Raw genomic sequence first — 23,140 nt, forward strand, 5'->3', positions numbered from 1 at the left:
AATGGTATTATTCAACCACTTTTACGTTCTACCTAACCCATGCTCTCCACCTCCGGTGAAACTGGTGTAATTGCTGAACTTTCCCGCACTCCTTTATGCAGTTATATCTTAATTTTTCAGGTGTAACCCAGGTGTGCTAACACAAGTATGCGACTGTCCCGAGAAGCTGCTCACTGCGTTTCCATCAGGTTTTCTTGAATCCACTCCTCTGACACTATGAAAGCCCACAAAGGGCACCCACGCTTAGCAATGCAACTGTGCAACTTGCACACATATGTATGTATGCTGAGCACACACTTTTCACAGACTTGCTTACACCTGTTAAATGTCCTTGAGTGTGGTTTTTCTTTTTCTCTCTCTCTCAGGAATTTTCTATAGTGGGTAAGTTACGTTGTGCGATTCTTATCAGATCACTCCTCACTACTGGTGAAATGGGGGTGAGGGGGACTAGTAGTGGAGGGCTCATGACTTGGAAATTAGCTACGGGAGTGTTATTGGGCCCTGAATGCTGAGAGAACCGGAGCGAGCAGTTGACCACTTAATTGGAGAATAATTGGGGTTCCACGTCCAACTGATGCAATGAGTGGGAGGGACTGAAAGCAGAATAATGGGGTGTGTGACTGGAAAGTTGTATGGAGTCACATGACAACTTCAGAAAGAACTGGTGCTACAGGAGGAAAAGTTGGTGGACCATTCGAAATGGGAACCCGAACAGCAGGAAGCAGCGCTGTCAACAGTGGGCGCTCACAGGGCATTAGGAGAACTGATGGACAGTGTTGACAATTAACCATGAAGGACTACCACCAATGGCTATACAGAGATGGAGACAAGCCAAGTAACTGGTTAGCTTGGATTTCACAAAGCAAGACTGAGGTGCGTCGGTCCTGCTTTTATGCCGTCCTGATGGTGCCTAGGCCAAGGCACAGGCCGCGATCAACTGCACAGTTAGTGAACACATGAGAGACGTATATCGGAGTGTGGGTCAGGCTCTGCCACAGGGCCGTTATTAGGAGGGATAGAGCTTCTGCGGGTTCCTGGGATTTTCCATGAGGAACTAAAAGTGGATATCACACTGGAGGAGATGATAAATGCATTGGGAGTGCTGTCTGTAAACGCCAGGCAGTGACAATTTTTCGATAGAGTTCTACCAATCCTTTACACCATTCCTCTAAGAAAAACCTTTGGGAGTGATTTAAGGCCTGGATGTTCTGCCTCTCACAATGTGATAATGTCTTATATGCATGATGGAAAAACTGGGAGGTGATTCCACGGATTGCTCTTTCTATAGACCACTGACCATGATGAATTCTTCCAGCAAGGTTCTGTGTAAAGTGCTGGCAGCACATTTGCGATTGGTGGTGGGATCCATAGCACATCAATGCAGCTGTATTCCTGTCCGTAGTACAGCCATGGACATGTACAGATGGTCCTATTTGATGCACTCCGTGCAGGATTGGGATGCTGAGATAGCATTGGTGTTGGTCAATATTGCCAAAGCTTTGACACCCTCGACTGGTCTTATTTGCTTGAGGTGCTGAGAAGCATGCGCTTTGGGTCAAATTGTTATACAGCGACCTTAGGGCTAGGGTTCATTGTGGAGGGCTCATATCTGAGGATAGGGTGTGGAGCGGGGCACCAGGCAGGGCTGCCCACTCATCACTGCTTTTTGCTCTAGCAGTGGAGTTGCTAGCCATAAAACTCTAGAGAACACTTCAGGACTAGGGAATCTGGGTGGGAGACACCGGTAATATGATTTCTTGTAGGTGGATGACGACTTGCTCTATCTGTTGCAGCCAAGGGTGTCTGTTCCACAGTTGTATCATTTGGACGAATTTTAGTCTGTGGAAAGTCTAAAATCAACAAATACACAACCATATTATTTTCTCTGGGAGCCCTCACAAGCATTCTACAGATTTCCTCTCTGATACTGGACTTCATAGGCAAGTGGGTACATTTAGGTATCTGGGAAAAACGGTTGCGGTGACGTCTGAGAAGCAGTATATGTTCAATTTGGTGAAGTTGATTGAGGGTTTGCAATCATCCATCCGCTTCTGGACCAAGTTGCCCTTGTCCACGATGGGAAGGGTGGCCGCTGCAAATATGGTGTTTCTTACCAGATGGATGTACTTCGTGCAGAACTCTGTACCTTTTGCAAAGGAGTATGTTTAAGACATTGAAGAGCCTTCTGGTCTCGTTGGGGTGGGCTGGGAGGAGAAGCCACGTGGTGCTGGACACCCTTAAATTGGATCAAAAGGAGGGTGGATTGAGGCTCCCTTGCATAGAACTCTACTACTATGCAGTCCACGTACAATATGTGGCAAAATGGGCAGTGGACATGGACAACTGGGAGAAGCAATTGTTACGTGGGACACACACTGATGCTACTTTCCTGGAATTATTGATGAAAGGATCCCGGACCAGAGGGGAATAACCCTATTTGATATGACACAAGGCCTGTGTCTATCGCCATAATCCTCAGGCATCCTCCCCTTCTCCAGGGATCTTGAGTTGTGGGTGTTATAACCCTACCCTTCAAGGACATCATGACAATCACTTAGTTGTGGGGGAGGGGATGTCCATTCTTAGGTAATCTGTACTACGGGGAACGGTTCGTCTCCTTCCAGGAGGCACAGGAAATTATCTCAGGGGAGGGCAAACATCTGCACAACGTAAAACTTGCACGGACCACTAGAGATCTGGACTAAACTACCAGTGGCGCCCCACACTTAGGCCCTTCAGATGATTTAGGACATTAAAAAGAGCGGATACTTTGTGTCCAGTTTGTAGAAAGCACTCTCAATGGATCAACCCAAGAAGAAACAACTAGCTAAAATGCTGTAAAGTGATGATCTAGACAGGCAGCTTACAGAGAATGAATGCAGATAACTTTTGGGAAAAATAATTTTCTTCATTTGCAAAGGGTTACTCAAAAGGCAACCTAACTTTTGGAAACTTCATTGATCACGAGATACTTGGCTAGTTGAATGTAAGTATGTTGGCTGCAAAAGCCTCTGAACTTTGCAAGTATGCGTTTTGAATCTGTAGGAAGCTAACATTTTCAACATCCAGTTTATTTTTCATCACCCACATAACCAACAAGTCCACATCTTTAGTAAAACAATTTGTTTCTATGTAAACATGCGTAGAACTTACACCATCAGAGTCCGACAGGTGGTAGTCTCTGGACCGGACTGGGACAGTCAGTGTGGCAACATTAGCTCCAGACGGACCAAGGGTTCTCCTTCCTTCCGGAGTGGCTGGGAGTTTTTCCATGGAATTTTTCCTGAATATATAAAAATAAGAGAAATGCAAGACATTCCTTTGTGATTACAAAGTCTCACATCCTTCATGACATTAAAATATATTACCTTTGTGTCAATGGCCCAGAGTACTGAAGTGGCCAGTAGAAGTGTATTAAGGGAAAAGCATTATGCCAGAAAAAGACTCAAAATAGTCAGTTCACAAATTTCAATTTATTGGTAGAAAATTACTAAGCAGAGACAGGAATCTGTCGGACTAATGAAGAACATTAAATAAACATTTCAATCCCATATTTTGAAAGCACATGCATATTTTGGAACTGGCAAACCAGTATGAGGTTTAAAAAAAAGTCTAATCAAATAGCCTAAGATGCAGCAGCAAAGATCTGTGTATATTTCCACCTCTCTGGTATTTCGCAATCATTCTTTGTTAGAAGTTATCAATAGCATACAATCAGTGTTAAACCTTTCCTCTAACATGAGACTGGAACATTCACAGACCGGCCATGGTATATTACAAGTGTACATATCCTGGAACTAATATTCTGCCATCCTACTCTACAGTCAAATAAGACAGCACAATGCAATATCAGCACATCCATATGATGACTCACCTCTGACATCAAACCCCAAGATTCACCATTCCTGTTCAAACCTCTGATGAACCAGCAACTTCCATGCGTATTGAGATTATGAAGGACACCCCGTGGCAAGATAAAGGGGAACTAGCCCCGAACCCGCTCTTCAATATCACACACCAATAAACCACATAGACCACAATCATGTCTATCTGCATATTAACCAGAAAGGCAGGAAGCTTTGACTCCTCTGCTATTCTTGTGTATCGGCCAAGGAACAAGTTCTTACTGTGCTGGCTCGAAGGAATGTCATAAGCACGTATCAATGTTTAAGCTCATTTGGCGACATATGATATTTGAAAATGCGGAATAAACATTCTAGTACCATCAGGCTGTCTCCGGAGTGAATTAATAAACAGATTACTTGGATTACTCTACTGGTTTACAACGGATTAATATTGATCACTGGAAGAAATATGGTTTACGTTGGAGGAAAGTCTCCTCATTGTCGTAGTGCAGCAGCGGGGGGACCAATGTTCCCCCTTTGGAAGCATCTAGTTTGAAGTAATCGGCATGAAGAGTGTGCCACTTGGAGAGTGAACTAAAAGCTGCAGATGGCAGACCCATATCGGCGTCATAGGGGACATTTGTGGCTGATCCACAATAATTTTATAGACTTATGCACTAAATATCAATTACACCACATTTTATTTTAGATAGTGGTGCGTCTTTTGACACCTTATGTTTATTATTATATTATGTGGATGGGAGGCTATAATTGCATATTAGACAGAGCTCTAGATAGTTCTAGGGCCACCACTAGGCCTCTCTGCAGGTCATCAAGAGTGTTATTAGAGCATAGACACTCTTAACATGATAGAACTACGAAGGACCCAACATGGTCAGACAAGGGGCTATTCTTTCTTCTCCCCACCACATGTGATCTTCTCCAGAATATATTTTATGTTCACTCAACCAGGACAGGTTGCGCACTTTGAGAAGGCTCAGTATTTGGACCAGACTCTTTTGGTCCAGGCACCACTTCAACCATATGTGGCACCGATACCACAGTGGGGGTACCAATACCACAGTGGGGGTACCAATCTCATGATTTATATGACTAAGTTTTCCGAGAGGAAATCAGGAATGCAGTAAGGGAATTCTTTGATGTGAATGTGGGAACTGTGTTCTCAACCGGGTTAGTATGGGAAGCCTTTACGGTGACTACATGAGGAAAATGCATGGCCATGACACTATGGGTGCAAAGATCATTGAGGTGTATGGTTAAGATATTGTAACAGCAGATAGGGGATATAGATAAGCAGGCCCCACATGATGCAGCCACATGAGAGACTCAACACAAACTGATGGCTGACCTAGAAAAAGCCCGGGAATCACTGGGAAGAACAAGTTACTTACCTTCGGTAACGCTTTTTCTGGTAGATACAGTATCTTCCTGTGGATTCCTCACCTTGTGAATATCCCCCTGCGCAGCAGCCAATCGGAAACTTTTGTAGCTCTCCACGCCGGCGAGGTCATGGACGACGTCACAGAGGGTACGACTCCGCTCGAGACCCTGGATCCATAATAAGGCCTCGTCGGCGTGATGACGCCAGTTCCGCCCTATTTTCCGTGCCCTCGAGGCACACGGACGGACCGACATAAACAGTAATAGTATACATAGTACACAGTATTCAAACCAACACACAGTGGGAAAACAATGCAATATGCATGAATATATAATACATCCATTTAAAAAAACTTTCAAATATACACATAGCAGGTATAGAAGAGTGGACAACGGGGAGGCGGGTGGGTCAGTGAGGAATCCACAGGCAGATACTGTATCTACCAGAAAAAGCGTTTCTGAAGGTAAGTAACTTGTTCTTCTGATAGATACATCTGCCAGTGGATTCCTCACCTTGTGAATAGAATCCCACAGCAGTCACCACTCCCGGAGGAGGGTGTCCACTCTGCTATACCAAGAAATCCTGGAGGACAGAGCGCGCAAAGTGGCCGTACCTCCTCACCTCAGTATCCAAGCAGTAATGGTTCGCAAAAGTGTGGAGGGAGGCTCAAGTTGCTGCCCTACAAATATCTTCTACAGGTACACCTCTAGCCAAAGCAGATGTTGATGACTTTGCTCTAGTAGAATGAGCCCTTATACCCTCTGGAGGTTCCTTACCAGCCAGGGCATAGCAGATCTTTATTCACAGGATAATCCATCTCGATAGCGTGCGCTTCTGGACCGCTTTCCCCTTCTTACAGCCAGCAAATCCAACAAAAAGCTGGTCGTCCACACGAAAGTCCTTAGTTCTATCGAGGTAAAAACTCGCCGCCCTCTTAGGGTCTAAGCGGTGAAGGCGCTCCTCCTCCTTGGAAGGGTGAGGGGGAGGATAAAAGGTAGGAAGGGTAATGGACTGCCCCAGATGGAAGTGAGTTACCACCTTAGGCAGAAAAGCAGCCCTGGTCCTAAGCACCATTCTCTCAGCATGAATTGTCAGGAATGGGGGTTTCGAACAAAGAGCTTGAAGCTCACTTACACTCCTTGCCGAGGTAATTGCAACAAGGAAGACCGTCTTAAAAGACAGAAGTCTCAAGGGACACTTGTGTAAAGGTTCAAGGGGTGAACCCATCAAGTAGGTCAAGACAAGATTCAAGTCCCATTGAGGCAGAATAAATGGAGTTGGAGGGAATTTATTGGTAAGATCATTTATAAAATGTAATACAATAGGTGACTTAAATAATGACGGCTAATCCAGCAAACAAAGGAAAGCCGACAAGGCCGATAAATAACCCTTTAAAGTTGCCACAGCAAAACCCTGCTGGGCCAAAGAAAGAGCAAACTGAAGTATGTTAGACAAACGAGCTCTCAAGGGGTCAATAGTTTTCTCCCCACAACAGGAAACAAATTTGGACCACCTATAGGAATAGATGGACTTGGTGGAAAGACACCTGGCCAAAAGAATTACATCCACCACATCAGGCGGGAGAGAAAAGGAATTCAGGTTGCTCCGTTCAATCTCCAGACATGAAGGTGTAAGGTCTGAAGGTGGGGGTGTAGAACCTGCCCCTACATCTGAGAGAGGAGATCTGCCCTGAGAGGGAGACGGAGCGGCGGGCATGAGGAGAGAGATCTGTGTACCACACCCTTCTTGGCCAATCCGGAGCGACCAGTATAACTTGGGCCCGGTCTTGGCGAATCTTCCTCAGAACCCGAGGAATTAAGGGTATGGTAGGAAACGCGTAAAGGAGTTGTGAGCCCCAACTCAACTGAAACGCGCCCCCCAAAGCTCCCTGCAACGGATACTGGAGACTGCAGAATGAGGGGCAGTGAGCGTTCTCGTGAGTGGCGAACAGGTCCACCTGAGGAGTTCCCCAAGTCCGGAAGACGTGACGAACCACCTCTGGGTGAAGCCTCCACTCGTGGTCGGCTGAGAACTGCCGACAGACTGTCTGCGCGAACATTCAGAACTCCGGCCAGATGATTTGCCATCAGACAAATCTGATGGTCCTGAACCCAGGACCGGAGACACAGAGCTTCTCTGCAGAGAAGAAGCGACCCCACTCCTCCCTGCTTGTTGACATACCACATCACGGTCGTGTTGTCCGTGAGGACCTGAACCGACTGACCGCGAAGGGAAGGGAGGAAGGCCTTGAGTGCCATACGAATCGCCCTCAATTCCAGAAGGTTGATGTGAAGCAACCTCTCCAGATCCCCCAGATGAGCACCCCACTCTAGAGTGGAGGCATCCGTGATCACTGTGGCAACCGATGGAGGCAGATGAAAGGGCTTTCCTTGAGACAGATTGCCCTCCACGCTCCACCAAGACAGATCCGCTGCAGTTTCTCTGGAGATCCTCACAGACTCCCTGAGATCTCCGTTGTGCTGATACCACTGCCTGCGGAGACACCACGGGAGCGCCCTCATGTGCCAGCGTGCATGGTTGACCAGCAGAATGCAGGAAGCAAACAGACCGAGCAGGCGAAGGACCTTCAGGACTAGAACGACCGCTCCATTGTAAAACAAAGGAATCATTTCCTGAATGTCGAGAATCCTTTGAGGAGGAGGGAATGCCCGACAAACAGTAGTGTCCAGTACTGCCCCTAGAAACAGGTTGCACTGTGAGGGCACCAGGTGAGACTTAGGTACATTTATCGAAAAACCCAACCTGTACAACAACTGAGTTGTCTCTTGCAGATGATGGAGCACCTTCTCTGGAGACTGCTTTGATCAGCCAGTCGTCCAAATAGGGGAATACAGGAATCCCCGACCTCCTGAGATGGGCTGCCACCACTGCCATCACCTTGGTGAAGACTCGAGGTGCAGTAGTAAGACCGAACGGAAGGACCGCAAACTGGTAGTGTTGTGACCCCACCGTAAAACGGAGATACTTCCTGTGAAGCTCCAGGATCGGGATATGAAAATACGCATCCTGCAAGTCGAGCAACACCATCCAGTCTTCTTCCAGCAGCGCCTGAAGAACCTGCGCAAGGGTAAGCATCTTGAACTTCTCTTGTTTCAGATAAAGATTCAAGATCCTGAGATCCAGGATTGGACAAAGCCTGCCATCCTTCTTGGGAATCAGGAAATACCGGGAGTAGCATCCCTGACCCCTTTCCTGCTCTGGAACCACCTCTATTGCGCCTTTCTTTAACAAGGACAGAACCTCCTCCTGAAGGAGACGGAGATGTTCCTCTGAGCAAGCCCCATGACAAAGAGGGTAAGTTGGAGGGAATTCCCTGAAGGGAAGAGCATACCCATTTGCCACAAAATTGAGAACCCATTGGTCTGTAGTGACCGATTCCCAATCCCGCAGAAAATGGGTAAGCCGACCCCCAACAGGACCAACATGACTGGGAATGGGGACTCTAGGGCTGATTTGCTGCGGCGATAGGAGGTGAGGTAGAGGAAGAGGAGGAGGAGGGTTGGCGACCTCGTAGACGACCTCTGTTTCTTCCTCTATAAGACTTATACAGCGTATTTTGTTGCTGCTGCTGTTGCTGCTGACGAGGCTGCCCTTGCGAACGAAAGGATGACTTCCCAAATCCTCTGTATTTACGAAAGGATTCTCTAGAGTGGGACTGCAAGCCAAGTGATCTTGCCGTGGCCTTACTATCTTTGGATCTTTCAAGTGCGGCATCAGCCTTCTTACCAAACAGACCCGTACCGTCAAATGGTAAGTCCAACAAAGTAGCCTGCACATCTTGTGAAAAGTCTGAAGACTTCAACCAAGCTCCCCTTCTCGTAGCCACTGCAGAGCCCATAATTCTAGCCACAGAGTCAGCTGTATACAGGCCACTTTGAAAGACCTGGCGCGCAGCAGCTTGGGTATCATCCAAAACCTCCTGAAAGTTCTTCCTGTCATCATCAGACAGTTTTGGCAGCAACTGTTTAGAGAAATCCATCACGGCATGGATATACCTTCCCATCAAGCAAGTTGCATTTGAGGACTTCAGTGCCATGCTCGCTGATGAGAACACCTTATTAGCGGACTGGTCAATCCTTTTTGACTCCTTGTCAGCTGGAACCTGTGGAAAAGCTCCTGAGAGCTGACAAAAATTCTGGATCCTCCGGTGCCACCCTATATCTCCGTGCCACAGTCCTAGAGACTGCAGGTGCAGACAAAGGTTTTTTCCAAACCTCCAACACCGGCTCCAGAATTGCCTCATTAAATGGTAACAAAGGCTCAGTCACAGAGGATGGAGAATGCAACACTTCAGTCAATAGATTGGACTTAAATTCAGTGGTTGTAAGATTAATGTCCAATAACTCCGCATCTTTTCTCACAACTGTGTGATATGGGACAACCTCCTTAGAAGGAGCATCTGGACCAGGAGAAAAATCCCACGCAGGGGAGACATCAAGACCACTTGCATCTTTTAATTCCGCAAAATAGTCCTCAGAATCAGAAAGTTCACCTTCCTCCATGTCCTTCTGATAGCGTGCCTCTTGCACAACTCTTTGGGCCTCCCTCCTGGAGCGGATCCTCGGGACCGCAGTAGATGAATCCACAACCGACTCCATCGGATTCGGAACCGGTGTCGAACGCGGATCCGACAGCACCTCTAGCGCCGAACGAGGACGAACAGACGGCGCCGGAGATTCTCGATACGGCGCCGGAGATTCTCGATACGGCATCAGAGATTCTCGGTACGGCGCCGCAGCCCTCGGCGCCGGAAAATTCCAGGACGGCGTTGCTGGAAGAAAGGGCATAAATGGAGCCTGGGCATATGCCTGAGGGACACCCAAATTAAAAGCAAAAGGACCCATGGGGCCCGCAGGCGCACCAGAGGGGTACATAGCCCTTGCAAAGACCCTATACATTGTGTTCAGATAGTGTGATGGGTCTTGGCCTGGAAAGGGGGATAATTTCCCGGCGCCGGCTCCGAAGGCGGTGTACCTGGAGTCGGGCCTGCCGGCGCCGACAAAGGAACCTCTTCAGGTTGCTCCTGATCTTCTTGGTCTGGCTCGGCTTCACCCGGATTCGAAGAATAGACCGAATCCGATGGTGCCGGCGTCGGAGAACGAGAGACCTCGACTTCAGGAGACACTTCCTTCTCTGGCGAGTCCGTTTTTGAATGAGAAGGATCGACATCACTACTGCGACGTCGAGGAGAAGACGACTTCGGCGCCGGTTCCTTATCAGAGTGACGCTTCTTTCTCTTATGACCTCGAATGCCCAGACGCCGACTTCGAGCCCGACCTGGACTCGGAACGAGATCTCGACCTCGACCTTTTACTCGCCTTCTTACTCTTCTTCATTTTAGCAATAAATAACTTTGCTTCCCTTTCCTTTAATGCCTTAGAGGTCATCTTCCTGCAACACGCACATCCATCGACGTCATGATCGGAAGACAAGCACCATACGCAGTCCTCGGGCGGATCAGTAATGGACATCTGCTTCCCACACTCCCTGCAGGGCTTGAAACCAGATTTCTCCCAGACATCTTCGAAAGGAAACAAGAAGAACAGACAAGAACAACTATAATAACAATGTAACTACGGAGAGTCCCAAGAAACCGTTGGCGTCAACGGCGTGGAAAAAAGGGAACTGACGTCATCACGCCGACGAGGCCCTATTATGGATTCAGTGACGTCAGCGGGGTCGCGAGCGGAGTCGTACCGTACCCTCAGTGACGTCGTCCATGACCTCGCCGGCGTGGAGAGCTACAAAAGTTTACAATTGGCTGCTGCGCAGGGGGATATTCACAAGGTGAGGAATCCACTGGCAGATGTATCTATCAGAAAACATGATTACAGAATGTATTCTTAAACCCAACAAGAGCAAGGGGATAAATTAGGACGCCTACTAGCATGGCTAGTCAAAAGAGAAAAAGGAAGGAGTATGGTTGTGTCCCTTAAGGCTGCCACTGGAGAGAGTTTGATGGCTCAAACTGATATTTTAGACCAATTTGCAGAATTTTACAAGTCATTATATGAGAGGCATAATGACAATGATGAGGCAGGCACAGATGCAATTTTAGATGAAACGCGTTTACCTTTAGTGGATGAGGATAAAATAACTTTTCTGAATGCTCCTGTAGAGGAGGCTGATATCAGGTGGGCACATGAACACAGGGAAAACACTAGGTAATGATGGGTAGTCAGCTATGTTTTACCAGATATGTAGATTTGCTGTGGGCGTCACTACTAGCTATGTATAAGGAGGCATTTAAGACAAGAGTATTGCCGGCTTCGTTGAGGGAAACAAATATAATAATCTTGCCCAAGCCCGGGAGAGACCCCACTGATTGTGAATCACATCACTCATTGTCAATGGTAAATGTGGATGCAAAAATATTGGGAAAAATATTAGCACAATGCCTATCAAGGGCAGCAGAGGGGATAACACACACTGGTCAAGCAGGATTTGTTGGCGGGCACACTACCACCACCAACAATCGAAAAGCATTCCTCATCATAGAGCAGGCAGTACACGGAGAGGAACCGAGCGCAGTTGCTAGTCTAGATGCTCAAAGCTTTTGTTGAAAGTCTATTTTATTTTCCAATTGTGAGGTAGAAAATGAAAAAAAGGGTGCATAGTACAGGTCTAAATGTACACATCGTTAAGCCTACAACCCTGTACAGGGCAGGCCGCAGATGCAGATGTTTCACTTGTTACACAAAAAGGCAACACAATGGGCAAGTATTAACACAGCATGTCGCCTACAACCCCTGTGGGGCCGGCTGCGTAGTGCATTATATTGCGCAGTCTCAAGGTGGAGCAGGAATGTACAAAACCTCTGGGGAACCAAAACTTGAGTTCACGGGCTATAGGCCCCGAAGACAAACAAAGATCAAGAGATGTCGATAGAAGAGTAGGTAGGTAGGTAAGCAAGAAAAGGAGTAGGCAAGAGTCAGAGTCAGAAGAAGAGTGGTATGCGCGGGCAGGAGGAGAGAATACAGCGATACAACCCCTTACAGGCCCTGTTAATCATGAGAGGGGGTTATGCTTCTCGATGGTCTGCTTGTGGGAGCAATCTGTCAGGGGCAGGCGGGCGTATAGCATCTTAAAAAGTCGCAGCGCTCTAAGTTTAGTGGGCATGTAGCGCGCAAGCTCTATCGCGCAAAAGGTATTTAATCAGAGGTTGCCAGACAGCTTTAAAACATTATGACATGCCATAAGTGCACGTACCAAGCAGCAATTGGAGGGGCCTCTGCTTTCTTTCAGTATAGCGCTATAAGCTGCTTAGCAGCTCCAAGCATTTGAAGTGCTAGAATCCAATCACTGCAGGTGAGTGCCTTCAGGCTGGCAGGTTTGATGCCCAAAATAATCGTGCCTGTGGCTTCAGGAAGGGGGAATCCCAACACCCCTTTAATATGGCTGAGGGCCTCCTTCCAGAACAGGGTCAAGAGTGGGCAGGCCCACCAAATGTGAATGAAATCTCCAGACGCAGTCGAACACCTCCAGCACAGGGGAGAAGCTGCAGGGAACATCTTGTGTAGTTGTGTGGGCGTATAGTACCATTACGTCATCATTTTATATGCATTCTCTCGCTGCAGAATGCTACGGTAGATCTTAGGGATATCTCGCCATAGGCGACTCCACTGTGGAGGCGTGATTTCCGTGGTTGACGATAACTGCCATTGACGTTGGTATGGGTGGGAAGGCGTTTCCAAGGGGTGTTGCAGGATCTGATAGATCCGGGATACCAGTCCCTTCGATTCGTCAAAGGAGCGGACCAGCCGCTCGAAGGGAGTGAATGGGCGGGTAGCTGCCTGTTGCATCTCTGTCGAGGAGACCCAATGCCGCAGCTCCGCATACTGTAATCCCGCCTGCAATGGAAGACAAAATTCTTCTCTACACTGAGCAAATGTTTTGAGAGTGCCACCCTCGTATAGATCACATATCACTCTGCATCCCCCTTGCACCCACTTAGCAAAAGCTCGCGTGCGATAGGCCGGAGGGAACAACAGATTCCCTTGAATGGGTGTGTGTGGAGAGGGGAATGTCGTGAGACCCCTGCGCACTGCCATCCTGTCCCAAATATCCAGAACCGTTTTAGTGGGCATCGCTACATAGGCGCTTCTGGAGCGTGCCACTCGGTGGAGCCATGTGAGGTCCCAAATGGTACGCCCAGTTATCATTCTATCCATGTGCAGCCAAACCTGTTCGCTCTCAGTTGTTGTCCATTCCGCCGCAATGCAGAGGTGGGAGGCCCAATAGTAATCCATGAGGTTGGGGCAGGCTAGTCCCCCTCTGTGCCGCAGTAGCATGAGAATCTTGCGAGAGAACCTGGGTCTATGCCCGCCCCATATAAATGTGATGAGTTCGCATTGGAGGCCCTGTATCTGATGCTGTAGGATAGGAGTATGTTATGTTATGCGTTTTTATTTGGCGCACAGATGCTCCAGATAAGGAGCGTCCTGGCGCCCGACAAGGCAGCTGCACAACACAACTGAAACAATAAACAAACAGTGTAGACAAACTAAGGGAATAAAAACGTTTTCACCGCACGGCGAAAGGAAAGCAGATCCCTCATAGCGCGGATCGCCGGGGGCAGGGAGTTCCACAAAACCGCCGCGCGCACTCGAAACGAGCGTCCTCCAGCTCGACTCCGCTTGAAGCGCGGCACGACAGCTAGTTCTAGGTCGGCAGATCTTAAGAGTCGAGTAGGGAGACATTAAAATAAATATAAAATTTTGGGGAGTACCGACATCTTGACAGTGTTTAGTCTGCTCTGCCACGACATCACAAAGGGCTTCCATCCCCTCAGGTCCTCGAGAACAGCCCTTCTACACTCTCTCCAATTCACCTGGGACCATGTGTCCAGGGAGGGAGTCAACTGTAGGCCCAGATACCAAATGTGACCAGCGTCCCATTGATAAGGGTATCTCCTCCTGTGGAATTGTGAGATGGAGTGCCCAGGATTTGTCATGGTTAATTTGGAGACCCGAGGCCCGCTCAAAAGTATATCTGTTGCCTGCCTCATGAGCGCCGCTAGAGGCTCCACCACCAGGGCGAACAGCAGAGGTGACAAGGGGCAACCCTGCCGGGTACCCCGATGTATAGTGAAAGGCTCGTTAAGGTGCCCGTTCACACGGATCATTGCCTGTGGGGCAAGGTACGGTGCCATGATCATGGATACCATGTTCCGTCCTAGCCCAACTCTCTGCAGCACCGCCCGGAGGAAGGCCCAATCCACCAGGTCGAATGCCTTCTCCGCGTCAAGCGACAAGAGGCAGGCTGGTATGTTCCAGTGGTGGGCTTTCCCCACCAAGTGTGCGATTCTTCGTACATCTGCCCCCTGCCGATTGCGGATGAAGCCAACTTGGTCCGGCTCCACCAGACCCGGCATGTGAGGAGTATTTCGGTATACATCTTCAGATCTGTATTTAACAGTGCTACCGGACGGTAGGAGGCACAGAGCATGAGGTCCTTCCCTGACTTAGGGTTAAGAGCTATCTCTGCCATACCCATGGAGGGCGTTGGCCCATCCGTGTCAGAGAATGAATTATAGAGCCTCAAGGGATGAGGTTGAAGTTGTGTTTGGAACATGCGATAGAAGGACAGGGCTGTAAGCCGTCCGGGCCGGCGTCTTTCCAAGAGGAAGACCTTTTAGGGCTGCCGTGAATTCCTCTGCAGAGAGAGGGTCCTCCAGGGTTCTGGCATGATAGGGTTGTATCAGAGTCCAGGTGCATTGGTCCAGTACTTCTGCTATGAGAGCCAGCGACTGTGCCTCCGACGTGTAGAGGGCAGCATAATAAGCCCGAAAAGCTTCACCTTTGGCTGCTCCGTGGTAATCCTCGTGCCGTTCGGTAACTGTATATTAGCTATATGGGCCTTTTCCGCCCTTGCTCTCAAACGTCTCGCCAAAAGTCTGCCCACCTTATCTTCCCCTTCGAAGTACTTCTGTTTCAGTGCTAATAGGGAGGTTTCCGCTTTATTAGTAGGCAAGAGGCGTAGCTGCCCCCGGAGGGTCGCCAGCCGCCGCCGGGATGTATGTGAGGGCTGCCTCTGATTCTGTTTTTAAGCTAATTTTATGTCCTTGGAGAGAGTGTCGAAAGAGGTGATGTGCCAGCGTATCGTAGCCTTGAAGGCATCCCACACCACTGGAAAGGGTGTTTCCGGGATATCATTACTTGCAAAGAGTCAAAGGCGGCACGTATGCTGTCCACGTCTGCCGGATCCCGGAGGATACTCGGCGGCAAGCGCCCCCCCGGGGTACGGGTGGGGCAGGCGGCTGGGTCCTGCAGGAGCAGCTCCACATGGGCATGATCAGAGATCGATATGGCGGACATCGATGCTGCCAGCATGTCCCGTACTAGGGTATGGGATACAAACAGGTAGTCGATGCGCGAATATGAACGGTGGACATGAGAATACTACGAATAATCCCGTACCCCCCGGAGAGTGATATCGCCACGTGTCTAGCAAGCCAAGATTTGTAATCTGTTTCCGAAGACCTAAGGACATGGCCCCCGTCCCATTCAAGGAGGCTTCGCTGCTATCTACCCCAGTGTCCCATACCAAGTTAAAGTCTCCCCACAGGATCACCGTGGGGTCCTCCTGCGGCACGTGCTCCTGCAGGTCCGGAGGTATGCGTCCTGCCCCTGGTTGGGCGCGTACACATTACACAATGCGAGTAGGCGCCTCCCAATCCCAACACTCGTCCTAATGAAGCGTCCATCTGAGCTCCGAAAGGGTTCAGCCTCCCCCTGCCTACTGCCACTTCTGCACAAAATCGCCACTCCTGCAGTTTTGGTGTCTGCCGCAGCCCAGAATTGGAGGGGAAATGTAGGATGCGCCATGCTCGGCACATCAGCTTTGAGGAGGTGGGTTTCTTGGAGGAAGATAATATCAGGATTATGTTGGAGAAGATATCGCCATGTTTGCCGCCGTTTGTTAGGAGAGTTGAGACCCTTACCGTTAAGCGAGATTACCTTCAAGGGCCTCGGGAGGGTCCCAGTAATATCAGAGTCCAGATTAGTCCTTCCTGCCACTGTAGAAGCGAGTTCGGTATAGAGGTAAATGCGCAGAAATGCCTATGTCAAGCCACCCGGGCGACGCACTTCAACTGCAGTACCACCCGCTCGCCATACCTAGTAGTCGAGAGAAGGTAGAGTAGAAAATTGGGAATGGAAAGAAGAAAGAGAGAATAAACCAACAATGGCCAATCGGGCCACAACGTCCTGTTCCAGGTACGGGACATCCTACAACCTAAGGTTTGGTTAGGCCCAGAGATGTTACTCTCACAGGAACAGTTTGGGTAAGCCTGCAGCTGTGTTCAGATTCATCCAGGCAAGGAGCTCCGGGCGCCACCTACGCTGCATTCAGGTGGCCAGAGCAATGTGTGGGCATTAACACAGTCCTCCACCCCAGTGGAGAGAGGGGTGGCTTCTGGAACAGGTAGCACAGTCCAGCCTTGTAGCGTGGCATCATTGTCAAGGGGTAGATGAGCGTTGAGTAGCTCCCACTGCGTTCCCCTCCAGGGATCTGATGTGCTCTATAATGTCCTGTTTGGTCTGCGAGGATGAGCACTCGTCCGGGGAAGAGGAGCGGCGACGGCGGCGTACAGTGGACCATGATGGCCTAGCAAGGACCTGTGCCAGAGGTGGGGGCGGGTGGGGCTGGCAGACGGTGTTGGTTGGGAGCCCGACCAGCTGAGTCGCTTCTATGTAGGACCGCAGCACCCTGCGGTTGGATTCCCACACGAAAATGAGAGCAAACGGGTGCCCCATTGATAAGGAATTTTCAGGGTGCGCAGCTTATCCGTTACCGGCTTAAAGGCTCGCCGTCTCCTCAGAGTGTTGGGGGCCAGGTCCTGGAAGATCTGGATATTATGCCAGTCGTATGTGAGGTCCTGCTTGTCCCGCGCCGCCTTGAGAATGGCCTCTTTTTCGGTGAAGAAGTGGACTCTAGTGAGGATGTCTGGGAGCACTCCCGGTCGCCCCGCAGGCCCAGACACACAATGGGCCCGTTCCAGGGTCGGCGGAGAGGCGTCGTCATCACCCCACACCTCATGGAGGAGCTGAGCCACATACATCAGGATGTCCTTCCCCTCTTCCCCAAGAAGGATGCCGCGAATTCGGAGGTTGTTCCGGCGGCTCCGGTTCTCCAGGTCCTCCTGCATCAGCTGCAGTTCTATGTGTTGGTCCTCCAAGGCAGCCAAGCGTTGCCAGAGCTGTTCATGACCTTTCGTGCGGGCGTCGACCGTCTTCTCAAGTCTGTCCACCCGTTTGCCCAAATCTGTCACTTCCTTTCGGAGTTCTCGGACACAGGAGTGCACCTCAGAACGCAGGGAGCCAATCTCTGTCTTTAACTTGGCCATAAAGGAGGCCATGAACGCCTGCGTCACCGGCGGCGAATCTCCTCCAGGCAGCGGGCCCATCGTGGCCAGGGCAGGTGCCTCCGCCCTGCCCCACAGTGTTGTAACAGGGTTATCTTTGGGGATCGCCCCCTGGGTATCCTTACCCCCCTTAGAGCGCGCCATCGCTAAGGGATAGGTACCCCATGGTGTGCTGATCTTCTAAGGCTGCTATAATTCACGCCAGTGCTCACTGTGGTTTGCGGTGCCCAGGGAGTCTATCAATTGTCCAATGTAGGGAGCACCAGATAGCGGCACAGCTGCGTCAGGGCCCGGCGACCAGGTCCCCACCAGGGTGAGATGCTGTCTGTGTACAAATAGTGCGATGGTCAGGGCAGGAGCGGACCGCTCCTCTCCCGCCGGGGGGGCACGACCCAGGCGCAACTGCTCAGCAAAAGGGGGGTGCGTTCAATAGGCCTCCGTCACCTGCCCAACAGGGCGTCCCGCTCCCAGGGGGCAAGCAGGAATCTGTGCAGCAAGCCCCGACCCTGGCTCAGCACCGCTGCAGTAGTCTGCATTATGGAAGTGCCTCTATTTCAGCCCTGAGGACCCCAGGGGTAACAGATCTCAACTTCAAGCATGCTAGGGGTCCAAAAGGGCCAGCCACCCTTGCTCAGGCAAGGAGGTCGATGAAAGACGGAGCACGGGATCCGGGCTGCAAAGTCGCAGGAGCTTGATATTGTTCCAAACAGTCTCGCCGAGCCAGGGGGGCCAGCAAACCCAGGTCCAATGTTATCTCTCCCTGGAGGCCACCACACAGCGGCGAGCAGGCAGGAAACTGGCAAGCAGAGCCCCCACAAGCCACCTCAGTCCCCCGCCGCAGAGCCCACCAGTGGATCAGTAGAAAACACTTGTAACCGCCAGGTAGGTGATCCCAGCCAATGTCAGCGCCCGTGGCCCCGCGCAGCAGTACTCGATATGGCGGGCTCACCTCCAAGGCCTCTGGGCTCCCTCCTGCCAGCGCTGCCTCCACACTCCTACCAGGTGCGTTGTTTCAGTTGTTGTGCCAGTTCCACCAGGAAGGCTCAGCACCTAGGCCGCGCAGTGGGAATCCTCGCACAGCCCCCAGGCAGGGCGGCAGCAGGCCGCATTCTTTCCAGGGCCGTCCCCGGGGTCCCACTGTCTCCGCACTGCTCCTTCACCCCCACTAGCAGCGCGTTGTCTGGCCCCAGACCGAGGATGCTGTGTGTCTGAAAGGTCTTGCCGCTCCGGGGCCCAAACAGCTACAAGCCGCAAAAAGTCCGCAAACCAAGGCACCCTCAGAGCAAGCTGGGCGTCTCTCAGGACTGACCTCAGGGCGTCGCGCATCCAGTGGCCTCCTCTCGCCCCTGTCAACAGCAGGGAGGACCCAGTACTCCGAGGCCCAGGCAGCAGTAAAAATGGTGCCAAGGCCCAGTCAGGCAGTGCGCTCCCAGAGCAGCATGGCGTCTCTCAGGGCCAGTCCCCGGGCGTCGCGTGGTCAGTGGGTCCCCCCTCTCGACTTAACCAATAGCTCTCTACTTGCCGCCAGTGAGAGGGTGCAGGGCATCAAAGGGAGGCAGCCGCTTCAGGGCTAGTGCGGCCTCCAGCAGCAAAATGATGACCAGGGTTCCCCCCGCAGTCAGGCTCAAGCGGGCTCTTAGCAGGGATGGACGCAGAATGCCGCAGCCCCCACAGTCACCTCACAGCTGTTCCGGCAGCCGCCAATGTCCTCCAGGCAGAATGGCAGGTGCGTCCACAAGCACGGCACTCTGATTCCCAGAAAGCGGGCAGCAATAAAATGGCGCCAAGGCCCCATCAGCCAGAGCGCCCCCATAGTAGCACAGTGTCTCTCAGGGCCGGTCCCCGGGTGTCGTGTGGTCAGTAGTTCCCGCCCTCTCGCCTCCGCCAACAGCTCTCTATTTGCCGCCAGTGAGAGGGTGCAGGGCATCTAAGAGAGGCAGCCATTTCAGGGCTCGGGCGGCCTCCAGTAGCAAAATGGCTCCCCCCGCAGTCAGGCTCAAGCGGGCTCCAAGTAGGGATGGACGCAGAATGCCGCCGCCCCCACAGTTACCTTACAGCTGTTCCGGTGGCATGCTAACGTCCTCCAGGCAGATGGGGCAGAATGGCAGGTACGTCCACCCGCACCCGCACCTGCACCCCCACCCGCACCGGCTTCAGGCTTCGAAATGGCGCCCAATGGTCCCCGGGTCAGGGCGCCTCCCCACCGGGTCTGCTCTCGCGGCTCACCCAGGGTACACTCGGAGCGCCACATGCCCCGCAGCTCTCCCCCGTCAGGCCGCCAGTCGCTGTCAGGTCAAAGGAGCAGGGAGACAGACACGTCCACCCACACACAACTGCCAGAGGCCTTTGTCCTCAAAATGGCGCCCTGCTCCCCGCGGGTCAGGGCACCTCCTCACCGAGCCCGCTCCCGAAGTGACTGATTAGGAGGAAGGGTCCGCCGTCCATGACTCCTTCATCCAGGTGCCACCACCATTCGGTAAATTCGTCCGACGGCTCCCCCTCTTCTGTTTGGCTGCTAATAAATGCTTTATTTCTGGCGGCGGCCCGGAGCTCCCGCCGTTCACGTCCAACTCCATCGGCTGCTAGACCACGGACCCCCCCCATAAAGCTTTTGATATTGTTAACAGGGTGTTTATGGACCGTGTGTTACAGCGCTATGCCTTTGGTACTGATTAAATGCGATGGGTGAAGCTACTTTTGGCTGAGTAAGGCAACAGTGAAAGTAGGTAATAGAATGTCGGACAGTTGGTCGATGGAGAGGGACTCGGGAGGGTGCCCTCTCTCTCCATTGATATTTACACTAATTATAGAGCCACTGTGGCAAGTTCTAGGTATCCGTCACTCAAATGATAGTATAATGGTAGGCGGGAAGTTATCTCATTATATGCCATGATATACTGTTAAGAATGAGAAACCGGATGACCACATGGCAGTCTATATACAGTACATTCACATGGGTGGGAGCACACTCAGGGTTCCGGCTAAATGCCAATAAGTTTGTGTTGTATCCTATCTAATCGCCTGTAACTGATGAGGCATGCCTACCTAACAAAGTTTCAGACGACTCCAGTTAGGTACATTGGAGTGTATTTGAGCTCTGATCCTCCTGAAATATATGATACTAATGTGGGCAATTTACTGGTTTCCCTTGAAAGAAGTGCAGAGCAGAGTAAATATGAGTGACGAGCCCGGGCGTCCGGGGGACAAGGTGGCGCCTGCAGAGTAATGAACCCATGACTGGGGCCTTGAAGACGGATCTGCCCTGTCGAACTAAGCTGTCTGTCGGAAGAGACCCACACGCGGTTAAACAGCAAGTGATTCTACATTTGATTGTGGCCCAGCGCAAACTCTTGGGACACGGTAGGGAGCTCCACCCTGCGGGAAGCGAGCAGCAGATGCATTGTAGTGTGGTGGAGACAGCCGGAGGGTACTGAAGACATTGCATGGGACAGTCAGCCATCGGTGCCTGTGCGCTGGGAACTGGGGCCCCCTGAGAGCCATCGGTGAGTGAGGAGGCCAGCGACTGCGGGCTGTATCAATACACGGAGCGACCCCCCTGACTGCCTGGAGGAGAGGCGGGGGAGTCCCGAACAAGTTAAAAAACCTCCCTGAATGCATTGAGTGCTGCAAACACAGCACTAGAGATTCTTGTTTTTTGTTTTCTTTTCTCTATTGCGGATGCGGATTTGTGTGCTGTTCGGGCGCCGGCGCTCCCTGAGCTCGTCCCAGAGAGGCGACGGCTGGGGTTTGCTGCCCCGGAGTAGACTAGCCTGCTCAAACGGTTACTTGCTGTGATCTCCTTAACTGAGGCCTGGTCGAGACGCAGAGGGCGAGATAGCGGTGAGTGTGGTTAAGCGCCCCTATACTAATACAACAAAAGGGGCGGGTGTGGAAGTGCTACAGTCGCCATATACACCGCATCAGCTGCGTTTATGCTGCGCTCCAAGCACTCGACGAGTCCTGGATTTTGCGTCCCTCTCCTGCAACACAGGGACATATGTGTAAACTGACAATAATTCTGGGAGCATTAAAGAGGGCGTACTCACAAGCGAGAGACGCACACAGCAGCGGAAAATACAGGCGAACAGCAAGGTCAACTCAAGTCCGCCCCTATTTATTGTCACGAACGTGGGAACCTGCGGGGCCACCTCTGATTTTTGTATGCAACGTGTTAACTGGTACATAACACCCATTAGATGTCTATATGGGGCGTGGTTGAGGGGTAACTAGTGCACCCCCTGCATGCCAGAACAATATACCAGAGGCGCTTGTACTGCTTTATTGAGGATGGGGACCAGGCTTACGCACAGTCACGAAGAACACCCTGCCTATAATAATTCTACAGCGCTGGCCACCAGACAAACTGAACATTGGGTAACAAGCATGAAAAGAGGCTCCCTAGCTCCATCTCCAATACAAGACTTGTTGGTGGTGAATATTTCCTATATGGCCTTGTATGAAACTGTCTGCCTGAACTGACGACCCTCTGAGGATTTATAGTCCCAGATCGCCTCCTTGGTACGCATTTATCCCACACATGTGACTGCTTAGTTTGCTCTATTACCGTATAGGTGGAGATGCCTCAGAGTGACGGTCCAGTGATGTGTCTGGAAACTGACGGCGCAAAATGTCGGATCGCGAACGGAGCCACCATTTTGTTGTTTCTTGTCCTGTCCCTCGGTCCATTCAATTTCATCCTGCCGACCCTCAGACATTGCTCCTCAGCTGGACGGCTTTATCTCTTTCTCCACACCCTAGGCCCCAGTCTCTCCTATCAACTATCTTATCTCCCTCCCTGCCCTCCCTCTCTCTACCCCCTTGGATGTCTTATTTCTCCATTCACTCTGTTGAAAGTAATATACAATATTTTTAGCCTAATCGCTGTGAAAATGGAACCCTGAGTGAATTTATTATTTTGCATAGTTACAACTCTAACCACTAGTATATGTAGTAGTTCTTTGTACTTAATATCACTATTTTGTGATTCTGAGCTTTCCCGTTTGCATCTCTCTCCTGAGTGACCCTACAAAGAATACATTTCCTTTTCTGCTATCGGTATCTCTTCCTTATGGGACTCTTCAACTCTCTGACTCCCTCCCTTTCTCCTCCCTGACCCTTGCCTTTCGTGGATCCTGTCTTTTTCTGAATTGCTAATTTACCCTGGTATTGAATGTGTTATCTTTCTGTAAATAATGCGATTTTTCTTTTGCTGTTTGTCCCCTGCTGTTGGACGGCCTGTTCCGACCCACCTCCTAGCCCCCTGTCCCTTGTTGCCTTGTTGCCCTTTAACTAGGCTACCACTACCTACCACTTTCCCTCTTTCATTCTTTGTCTACTTCCTCTGCTCCTATCCCCTCTCTCCTTAATCTCTCCCCTTGCCTGCTATGCCGCCTAGCCCCCTGTTCCTTGTGCCCTTTAACTAGGCACTCCTTCTCCCCTTGTTGGGGATAGAAACCTCTTCCCCTGGGATCACAGCTTACTAGACTTTGGACGCAGCTATTACTAGTC

General features: G+C 50.9%; 1 protein-coding gene across 3 annotated transcripts in view; it reads right to left on the reverse strand.

The window, feature by feature from the left end:
• SYTL4 (synaptotagmin like 4) overlaps window positions 1–23,140 on the reverse strand; it is a 964,177-nt gene that overhangs the window by 540,259 nt on the left and 400,778 nt on the right. For all 3 annotated transcript variants that reach the window (XM_078688458.1, XM_078688460.1, XM_078688459.1), the window contains one exon: window positions 3,154–3,283. In XM_078688458.1, coding sequence (XP_078544584.1) covers window positions 3,154–3,283 — 130 coding nt within the window. The remainder of the gene's footprint in view (window positions 1–3,153; window positions 3,284–23,140) is intronic.

The sequence above is a fragment of the Lissotriton helveticus genome, chromosome 4_1 (assembly GCF_964261635.1).
Source record: "Lissotriton helveticus chromosome 4_1, aLisHel1.1, whole genome shotgun sequence".
Classification (NCBI taxonomy): domain Eukaryota; kingdom Metazoa; phylum Chordata; class Amphibia; order Caudata; family Salamandridae; genus Lissotriton; species Lissotriton helveticus.